General features: G+C 33.0%; 2 protein-coding genes across 2 annotated transcripts; both read left to right on the top strand.

Moving 5' to 3' along the window:
• Window positions 1-1,768: 1,768 nt before the first annotated feature.
• On the top strand, window positions 1,769-4,085 carry Phum_PHUM596040 (micronuclear linker histone polyprotein subunit, putative; the record flags this gene model as incomplete). The annotated part of the gene is made up of 5 exons (XM_002432581.1): window positions 1,769-1,821; window positions 1,920-2,539; window positions 2,606-3,589; window positions 3,653-3,969; window positions 4,038-4,085. 5 exons carry the CDS (start codon window positions 1,769-1,771, stop codon window positions 4,083-4,085), a joined length of 2,022 nt encoding a protein of 673 aa, XP_002432626.1.
• A 618-nt stretch (window positions 4,086-4,703) lies between these two features.
• Window positions 4,704-8,303, top strand: Phum_PHUM596050 (ubiquitin carboxyl-terminal hydrolase, putative; the record flags this gene model as incomplete). Its single annotated transcript, XM_002432582.1, has 7 exons — window positions 4,704-4,982; window positions 6,437-6,547; window positions 6,670-6,796; window positions 6,910-7,138; window positions 7,268-7,593; window positions 7,745-7,973; window positions 8,216-8,303. 7 exons carry the CDS (start codon window positions 4,704-4,706, stop codon window positions 8,301-8,303), a joined length of 1,389 nt encoding a protein of 462 aa, XP_002432627.1.
• Between the last annotated feature and the right edge of the window lie 2,383 nt (window positions 8,304-10,686).

The following is a 10,686-nucleotide window of genomic DNA, read 5'->3' on the forward strand; positions in this document are numbered from 1 at the left end:
AAAACTAAAAATAGAAATTGAGAAGAAGGAAAAAAAAAAAAAATCAAATCGATCGTTAATGATTTCATGCCAATATTTTTTTTATTTTTATTTTTTATGATTTTTTTTTTTAAGACGTAGAAAAAAATAAAAATTGAAAAAAATTTCACCTCCTCTTTCCCCCCCTCCTCTCCAAATTCCCCCCCCCGCGGATTTTGCAAGGTATGAGTTTCTTTCGGGGATAATTATTTAAAAAAAAAAAAAATAATTGAACCATGATTTTTTTTTTTTTTTTTTTTTGTTTTTTCTCATTGCCTTGAGAGGGAATTTAATGATCATAATGATGATGATGATGATGATGATGATGATGATGATGATGATTTTCAATGACAAATATCGACGACCGGGTTGTAAGAAATCAATGTTGGTAACCGTGTTTTTTATTTTTCGATCATCTGGGTTTGGTGATGGATGAGTTGTTGTTGACCGTGAAATTTTTTTTTTTTTTTTGTTTGGCCTAACGCGGACGATCAAATGAATAAAACCTTGTAACAGTTTAAACGAAATGCGGGGTGGGGGGGAGGAGGAGGACAAACAAACATGTCGCATCTGTATAATATTTTTATGTTTCGGTGGGGTGGTGGTGGATTGTCGCGGTCGTGCCCATCATCACTCCCGATGGTCATCACTTTATTACGTTGATTTCCGCCATCATCCTGTCCGCGACAATTACGCGACCGAATTGATGATTACGAGTTTTAAGGTCAAGATAAATAAATAATAATAAGAATCGCCATTTTTTTTTTTTTTTTTTTCGAATCTTTTCGATTGAGTTGATGATTTTCTTTTCATTATTTTCATTTTGCCTTCACATTATTATTATTATTATTATTATTATTATTATTATTATTATTATCAATTATAGATAATAATTTAAAATTACAGGGTTTAAATTTATACGCGAATTCCCCGTCACCGTTGTTGTCGTCACCGTCGTCGTCGTCGACGTGCGACTTTTTTTTTTAAAAAAAAAATCATTATTTTATTTTTAAAATTTTTTATTCGTCGAACGTCATTTCTACGAATTGTCGAAGTGGAAATAGAAAGAAAAAAAATTTGTGGAAAAGAAAACGAAATTCGGAAGTGGGATTTATTTTTATAAATTTTATTCGATTCTCGAATTTTGAAAAAAAAAAAAATTTTTAGCACATGTATTCACAAAATAAATAAATAAATGAGAATGAATATTTTTTAAAAAATTTGTTTGTTTTCCCTCTCTCTCTCTCTCTCTCTCTCTCTCTATCTCTCTCTGTCGCAAATGAAGAGAGACAAAATAAGGGTTGATCCTTCATCAAAGTTTTTCTCTCTCTCTCTCTCTTTTGTTTCGTCATTAAAATTGTGGAGGCCCTACTTTATGGTCGATTTAATTTTTTAAAAATAATAAATAATTTTGTTTTAAGTAATTCGTTTGTTTCCGTTTCGGAAATTAGGCGTGACTTATTTTAATTTTTTTTTTTTTAAATAAAATAAAAAATTTTATTTAATGTAATGGAGGAATAAGTTGAAGGGAAATTTTAATTTTGTACGTAAACGCGAATATAAATAATATGTAGAAAAATCCTTGGGTTTTTTTTTTTGGAGTTCATTTGATTCACCTTCGTCGTTTGTTATTGTTGTTGTTGTATCATTTCCTGCGTTAAAATGCAATTTAATCTTTTGTGTGTTTTCCCAAATTTTTTTTTTTTTTTTTGTTATTAAATTCACACGAGTGGAAAATGGAAAGTTAAATATGTTTAATTGTTTTTGTGAGAAGGGTACTAACCTCGATCATGCTCTCGTTTTGTTATACGAATATAGCACCCCTGAAAAATTAGGGGGAAAAAAAACTACATTCTGCCGTAAAATTAATTTTTTTTTTTTTTTTTTTTTGTAAATTTTAGACAGAGTGCTTCAGTGCCTACGTCTTACTCCTCCAGGTTAGCAGAACTTCACAACACGACAAGCAGAATAACAAATAAAGAACGATCCGACGTAATCGATAATATAATTACCTACCGAAGGTCAAGTAAAACGGACAGCGATGTGGCGGCCACATTGGAAAAATACGGCGTGAAGACGACGGCGGATTCATTCAGGCTACGCAACGAGTCAACGCCCAACAGATATTTGAATTCGTCGAGTCTCGATTCGAAATATTCATCATCGAATAGCAGCAATAGGAAACTTTGCGGAAGTTCGAATTTGGAATTGTCGAAATTGAGTTCGTCATCGAAACCTCCCAAATCGGGATTGAATTCGAGGCTTCAGAGAAAGGACAGCCTGACGAAATCCGAAAGCATCGATAACAACCTGAGCCCGGTTTCAAGTCTCGAACGGAAAATCTCATCAAGTGCCGTGGGTGGTTCTTCTTCTTCTTCTTCACCGACAGATATTCGAAAACCAGAGGTATGGGATAAAAAATTGTCCGTGAGCTACGGTGAAAATATGTCGAGGGCCATTTTCGATAATGAGTTTTTCCGTAAGGTAGATAATAAGAGTCGTCAATTGACGAGGGTAAACGGTAGGGAAATGGACGAGGAGAAGGAGGAGGAGGAGGATGAGGAGGATGAGAATTCGGTTTTTTTAGAAAACGTTAAAAACGATGAGAAAACGTTGACGTTTGAGGAAATTCGTAAGAAATTTGACGGTACGGACGTTACCACATTGAAGGGAGGTTTCGACATCTCCCGGAAATCTAGTCAGGATGAATCCAAGGCCTCGATAAGTAACGGGGTCATTTTAGGTGTACATAATTTTGGTCAGATTCAGTACTTAGATCGAAGTTGTAAGAATAAAAAAGTTGTCGTTGATAATTTTGCCGACGATGACGAAATGCCGGAAATCGTCGAGAGCAACAATTCTGACTTAAATATTCCTTTTTCTTCCCCACAGACCCTACGGAGAACAGTTTTAAAACCCATTCCCAGCTCTGTTAAAAACGTGCATAGCAATTCCGTTTTGCGAAAATCTTCCGATGCAAATGGAGAAGTCGTGAATAGTAATTTTAAAAAAAAAAGTTCTCCAGAACTTAAAAAAAATGTAAATTTATCTCCCGAGAAAAAACAGGGGACTTTTTCCAGTCTCGTCAAACTCCCGGCCATTCCTTCTGCCGACAGCGATTCCGGAGACGTAGATAAAAAATCGATGGAAAGCACGTCATCTTCGAATGTTATGGAAATCAAACGGGATGCGAGGAACGCTTGCATCAATTCGAAACTCGGTATCGAAAACAGAAACGATTTGAAAATTTCACCCAAAGTCAAAGGTGAAAAATTGCTGACGAAAATCGAACAAACGTTGTCGAAGCAAATGGATTTGGACAACGACATACTCCATTCATTGTCGAAAATAAAAAAAAGTCCGGAGATCAAGTCGAAAGATTTCGAAAATCACACGAAAGTGATCGAGTTGAGAAGGATCGAGCAAAATGCAATGTCGCCTTTCGAAATCGAGGGTAAAAAAATCAAGGACGAAATGAGAGACAAACAACAAACGGAATCGCCGATGAGGAAAACGGTTGAAAAATCATCCGGGGTCACGAAATCGGTCAAATTGGAAAAAGTGGCAAAAGGTTCTCCATCCCCATCCCCATCGACGACGATGACGACGACGACGACGACGACGACGACGAAAGAAATATTGAAACATTTGGTTAAAGACGAGGAAACGTTTGAAAATGTCGAAATGAAAGCAAGTCCGAGTCCGAAAGAAGATAAAAATTCGTTGAACATAAGAGAAAGAGAATTGAATAAGAAATTGATGGAAGAACTCATTACCAAAGATGTTAAGTCCTTGAGGAAAGAGGAAAATGCGGAGGGCGTGATACTCGCCAAAGAAATGCCCATGTGGGAAAAACAGGACGTGTCCACAAATTCAAACAGTAAATCATTCCCTGGACAAGCAAGCACGAGTCATAATTCGAATCCGCATTCCTTCAACGATAGGGTGGTGGTAAGTCTTTGGTTTTGTTTTTTTTTTTTTGTGGCTTTTTTTTTTTTTTAAATAAGTATTCCTTGTAGATTAAACCTATTTTTTATTCAACGGAAAAAAAAAAACACGTGTTGTAAAAAGCATCGATGATCACACGAACACAAACACGTGTGATCCGTGAAAAAAAATCGTCTGCTTTGAATCATTCACAATTGATTCATGTGAAAAATAGGTTTAACCTACAATTAATTAAAAACCTGGTTTTTTGCAGTCGCGAAGAAAACAAAGGGAGGGAGGGAGGAGGGAAGGGGAAGGGAGGGGGCAAAAACGTCTTTGCCTGACAGAAAACCAGGTTTACTTGCATGAAAAAAAAAAAAAAAAAAAAAAAAAACCGTTGAATATTGTCGTTTGTCGAATCGTAGAATGTCGTCGCCATTTTTTTCTGCGTTCATATAACGTTCATTTCTGAAAAAGAAATGAAAAATTTAAATCGGTTCAAATATTTATTTTTGTTCCGACGTCAAAAAACGTGTGACGGTTTCTTTTTTTTTTCGCGAGTGACGTCATTTAAAAAAAAAAAAAACGGTTCGCGCGAGATATTTTTTGCCAAATCAAAATGGCCTAAATAAAATTAATTTTTAGTTTTTTTTTTTTCTTAAAAATTGGTCGGATTATCAAAAAGTGTCGAAGAATTTATCTCTTTTTAAAACCGGGGGTGGGGTGGGATAGAAAGAGAGAGAGAGAGAGAGAAACAAATGGGTTTATTATTCATTTTCGAACCTGAAATGATTTTCTCTTTTCAAAGTTCGAGTTCGTATAACGATAAAAACGTCACGGCGTACCTGTTGCGTCGATTCGTGCAATCTCTATGGGTTATTTTACTACTCGCATCCCTTTTATCGTTTGCCGTGGGTACTTTGGCAGTTTTCAATATCGGAAAATGTGATTCGCGTCGAATCGCGAAAGAGTCGGGAGAAAAGTGTAGGAAAAATTTTCCGGTAGGAGATGCATATCGTCAAGTGATACCTGAAAAGGTACTTTTTCTTTTTTGTTTCCCCCCCTCGTTTTTAAATCGTATCGTAAAAAATGATAATGATAATAAAATAATGGCGGAAAGTTGAATCAAACGCGGCGGCGGCGGCGGCGGCGGCAGGTTTCCTGTCGTTTATAACAATAAGAAAAAAAATTTTATTTAAGTGTTTAATTAATGAGTGTCACGCGTGCATGTTTAACTCGATGAGATCCCGAGGGATTAATAAACTTTTTAGTTTTAAAAAACAGAAAACAGAAAAAAAAAAAAAAGCTTTGACTGTTGGTTTGTTTTGTTTGTGCCACTGCTGCTGCTGCTGCTAATAAACGCTTTAATATTAAATAAAAGAATACGTCGGAAAAGCCAATCACTTTCACGTGGAAAAAAAAGAAAAAATTTCACCATTATTCAATCCGATTGAATTTTTTTTTTTTCATTCTCATTTTCATTCTCATTCTCATTCTCACAATTCATTTCGCTATCATTTTCATTCACATGTTGTTATATATATAATAAATTACGAGCGAAAGATTGTTTGTTTAATTTGCTAAAACAATAGATTATAACATGATTGTTTTGCAATTGGAAAAAAAAAAAAAAAAAAAAAAAAAAAAACGTGGCAGAAGAATGTGTGTGCGATGGCGTCACATTAACGCTGCTTAAATTTTTTTTTTTTTTTTTTTTTTTTTTTGTTTTACTTTTTCTCATAATATAATAATAATTGTAGACGAGTGCCAAGATTTTACAGGGCACGGATAAGGAAAGAGAAAGAGATAGACTCGAAAATCTATTTCATCTTTCTTTCTTTCTTTCTATTTTTTTTTTTTTGAAAGATGGAAGGTATAGTATTCTTCGGAAAAGTCTCCATTTTTTCTTGTTGTTGTTGGACAAAAACACGGCGTGAGCGAGCAGTGGCAGGAAGGAAAATAGGGGGAAAAAGAAGATTTCATACGGACGCGTTGTTTGTTGCTTGTCGTTGTCGTGGTTGTCGTCGTATTATTTTTTCCCCCCTTTTTTGGTAAAAGGGGAATAAGAAAGGTTCGAAACGTTTAAATCGGTATTTGAAAGGTTCCCCGACGACAATTTTCGGGGGGGAAAAACAAAAAAAAAAAAAAAAAAAAAGAGGAAAAAGGAAAAACCCTCGGGAAAGAGAAACTTTTTCCGTTCAAAAATTCTTTTAAAAAAAAAAAAAAAAATGTTTTAAAAACAAAAATTGCAAATGGTTGTTGTTATTATTATTATTATTATTATTTACATACAATAAATTTTTTAAAATGTGAACGAGAAAAAATTAAAAAGAGAAGAAAAATTATAAAAGTTATTATTATTATTATTATTATTATTATTATTATTACGACTCGGTTAATTTTTCTAAGATTTTTTTTTTTTTTTTTTTTTTTTCATTCGCGTTTTTAATATTCGCATTGATTTATTTACGTTTCCCTTTTTTTCCCGTAGGATAATTTGGGACTGTCGGGAAATTCGCCAAGATCGAGTGCAGGAAAAAATCGCAACGTTTCCTCGACGGAAAAAGGAGGCCTCAATGGTCTTAAAAATATTGGCAACACCGTAAGTTTACTTTTGTTTCTTTCTTTTTTTTTTTTAACTCGAGAAAGAATACGGATGGTTAGGTACGGTTAGGTTGTCTGTCACGTGTACCTGTCGATTTGTTTTTTTTTTTATCATTCCAGTGTTTTATGAATTCCGTTCTTCAATGTCTTAGCAACACGAAACCTCTTTTGGAATATTTGCTCCATGAGGAATACATGACGGATATTAATTTCACCATATCGGCAATGAAAGGCTCATTGATCAAAGGTATTCAGGGGTTTTTTTTTTTTTTTTTTTTGATTTTAAGGTTCCGAAATATTATAAGCAGACGATGCGATTAAGTAATAATTTGGTTTATTTTTTTTTGTACTATTTATTAGCTTTTTCGAACGTCATTCAAGAACTTTGGGCGCCCAATGCCGAGGATAAAATAATAAACACGACAAATTTTAAATCGCAAATTCAAAAATTCGCACCGAGGTTTATGGGTTACGCTCAACAGGACGCTCAGGAATTTTTGAGATACCTTCTGGAAGGTTTACACGAAGACGTGAACAGGGTGACGGTTAAACCGCAGCAAATATTAACGGATATTGATGATTCATTAAGGTCGGTTGGTTGGTTGTCTTGTCGTGATTTTGTTTCTCTTTTCTCACTTCACTTCACTTCCGGTTGAGTTGAATTATCGAATGACGATGACGAGAGGAGTATGGGTGTGTATATATTTTTTTTTTTCAGTGACAATCAAAAGGCGACGGAAGCATGGAAAAGATATCTTCGAATGGACGATTCCAAGGTCGTGGATATATTTGTCGGTCAGTTGAAATCCACGCTTCAGTGCACGGTTTGCGGTCATTGCTCTGTCACGTTCGATCCGTTTTGGGACTTGTCATTGCCCGTGCCGAGCAGAACGGGTCAACCCAAGTTGCAATCTTGTTTGGACGCATTCACGAAAGAGGAAGTTTTGGACGGGGAGGAAAAGCCAACGTGTTCAAAGTGCGAAACGAGGAGAAAATGCACAAAAAGTTTTTCTATACAGAAATTTCCAAAAATTTTAGTTTTACGTATCCTTTTTAAGTTTATTTGATGGATCGTAGAGGGGGTAAGGGGGGGAGGGGGCACGTTTGCTACGGTTAATTGTTTTTTTTTTTTTTTCCCAACGACACGCACGTGTTATAAATTTTTTCTTAACTTGAAAAACAAAAACAAAAACAGATTTGAAAAGGTTTTCGCCCACGGAAAGATACAGAGGAAAACTTTCGATAACCGTCGATTTTCCACTCACCAACTTGGATCTTAGTCCATACGCAGCAAATAAAGGTCAAGGATGCACTTATAATTTATACGCAATCAGTAACCATTCGGGTACGGCCTATGGCGGTCACTACACGGCTTATTGCAAGCATCCGTATTCAGGAAATTGGCACGAGTATAACGATTCTAGGTATTATTGAAACCAAAACACTTGTCGTTTCGTCGAAACTAATCCTTTTTCCTCTTGCCCCTGCCTCCTCCTCCTCTCCACCCACCATCATTCGAAAATAATCCTTCGACCGGCGGGGGAGGGGTGGGTACCAGAAAGTTTCCCAAATTTCATATATATCCGTTCGAACGAAACGATCGTATTCATTTTTTTTTTTCTCTCTCTCTTTTTCTATCTCTCTCTCTTTCTCTTTCTCTCTACAGAGTTTCGAGCCTGTCAAGCAGAAGCGTAGTATCCGGCGAAGCATACGTTCTTTTTTACGAACTAGCGACGCAAACTTCACATCTCTAGTCAACAACGCATAAACTTATTTAAGATTTTAAAAAAAAAAAAAAGGAAAAAAAAAAATTATTTATTTTATATTCTTCATCTTTATTATTATTATTATTTATTATTATTATTTATTATTATTATTATTGTTATTATTATCTTTTTTTTTTCGAAGCTTTATATACATCCTAATGTAATTTTAACTATATAAATTTTTTTTTTTTTTTTTTTTTCGAATTATTTTTTCGAATTAGTTTAAAAAATAAATAATATTAAAGTATTATTATCATTACTGCTGCTATTATTATTATTATTATTATTATTATTATTATTATTATTATTATTATTATTATTATTATTATTATTTTTAATAAATATAAATATTGACGAGAATTCGCATAAACGTAAATAATCACGCGCAACGTGTAACCAACCACGTTTTTAAATTTTTAAAAATAAACTAAAACGCTTAATAACAAATAATGATGATAAACTTATTGATGTACCATCGTTTTCACTGATTGATTGATTGAATTCATTCATTCATTCATTCAGTCTATCATTTTGTATAAAAAATTATTTATTTATTTACTTTTTTTTTCTGATTTGCGTAAGAATTTATATATTTTTTGAAATAGTTTTTATTTATTTATTTATTTTATTTATTAATTTATTAATTTATCTATCTATCTATCTATCTATCTAATCTATCTACTGCTATCTATTCATTTTTTAGTATGATAATATACATATATATATATATATAAATTATGTTTTATTTTTGTTTTTGTTTTATTTTTGTTTTTATTTATTTTTGTTTTATTTATTTATTATTATTATTATTATTATTATTATTATTATCCACCATTAAACACGACAAGGCTACTTGTCGGAGTTTTTTAAGTATTTATCCGAGGTTTCTACCCGATTCCTTAGGGACAAATACTCGAATTTCGGTGGTGCCACTTATTATAAGATAGCACCACATCAATTCTTGAAGGTCTTCCTGAGTCCATCTTTATTCGATGGGAACGATTTGTCTCCTGACCTGGGCTCCGGTGACTAACATCTTTGGAGTGGCCAGGGTCAGAAGCAGTGAAATTCACGTTCTCGTCGAGCTGCCTCAGGTCGACAGTAGAACAAGATTTGTTTTTGGTTCTTACTTTGTCTTGTTCTCATTTTTTTTGCTCTTTTTAAGCCAACAGCACGTGGCGTTCTCAAACGGTCACCCATCCAAGTTTGCACCACGCCCGATGCTGCTTAACTTCGGTGATCGTACGGGAACCGGTGTGACCAGCACGCTATGGCCGTTGGCTTTATTATTATTATTATTATTATTATTATTATTTTTTCGTCGTGTATAATTTGTGTCACGATAATACGAATGGTGATAATAAAATTAAAATTTTAAATTTATTTCGCGGTTTTTTTCTTTTTTTTTTTTTTTTTAAAAAAGTTTTTAATTGTTTTATCATTATTATTATTACTAGTATCATCATTTTAATTTTTAGCTGTTGTTGTTGTTTTTGTTTTTTTTATTGTTGTTGTTGTTGTTGTTGTTGTTGATGAATGTTAAAAGTTTTATTTTCAAACATTTTACTATTATTATTATTATTATTATTATTATTAACATTAATAATTAAAAATTGCGATTATAATTTTTTTTTGTTTTTGTTTTCAAATATTTTTCGGAATTTTTTTTTGGTTCTTTTTTTTTTGTTGTTGTACGCCGGAAATTGTAAACTTTAATTTTTTTTTTGAAAATTGTTACTTCCGGTTCTTTTTAACGGTTTTTTTGTTGTTGTTCGTTTTTTTAACGCTTTTTTTGTAGCTTGTGTAGTTTTGTTTTGGAGCACGAGAAAAAATTTATATGCTTTTTATTATTTTAATTATTATTATTGTTGTTGATTATTTACGTAGTTGTTGCTGTTGTTGTTGTTGTTGTTGTTGTAGTTGCTGTTTTTGTTTTATTTAATAATTTTTTAATTTTATTTTTAGAATCCTTTGTTTAGTCACAACATTAAATTAATCGTCGACTAATTTAGTTTTATAAAAAAAAAATAATCGAATTTATTTATTTATTTATTTATTAATCGGCATGTTATTGCGTTGCATAAATTTAATGCACGTTCGCTTATTGCATCAGATAAATAATTTAAAAACTGTTTAAAAGGAAAAAAGAAAGGAAAGAAAAAAGAAAAATTAATTTTAGTGACGTCATTCTCTTCGAAAAAGAAAATGGGAAAAATCAAAACAATCGGAATAAACGATAATAAAACGTATGTAAATTGTACATTTACCACATGTAATAATCAATATCAATTACTTTTTCCCCCTTCTCTCTCCCTCTCTCTCTCTCTCTCACTCACTCTCTCCCTTTCTCACTCACTCACTCTCTCCCTCT

Source organism: Pediculus humanus, genomic scaffold (genome assembly GCF_000006295.1).
Source record: "Pediculus humanus corporis 1103172108315 genomic scaffold, whole genome shotgun sequence".
NCBI lineage: Eukaryota > Metazoa > Arthropoda > Insecta > Psocodea > Pediculidae > Pediculus > Pediculus humanus.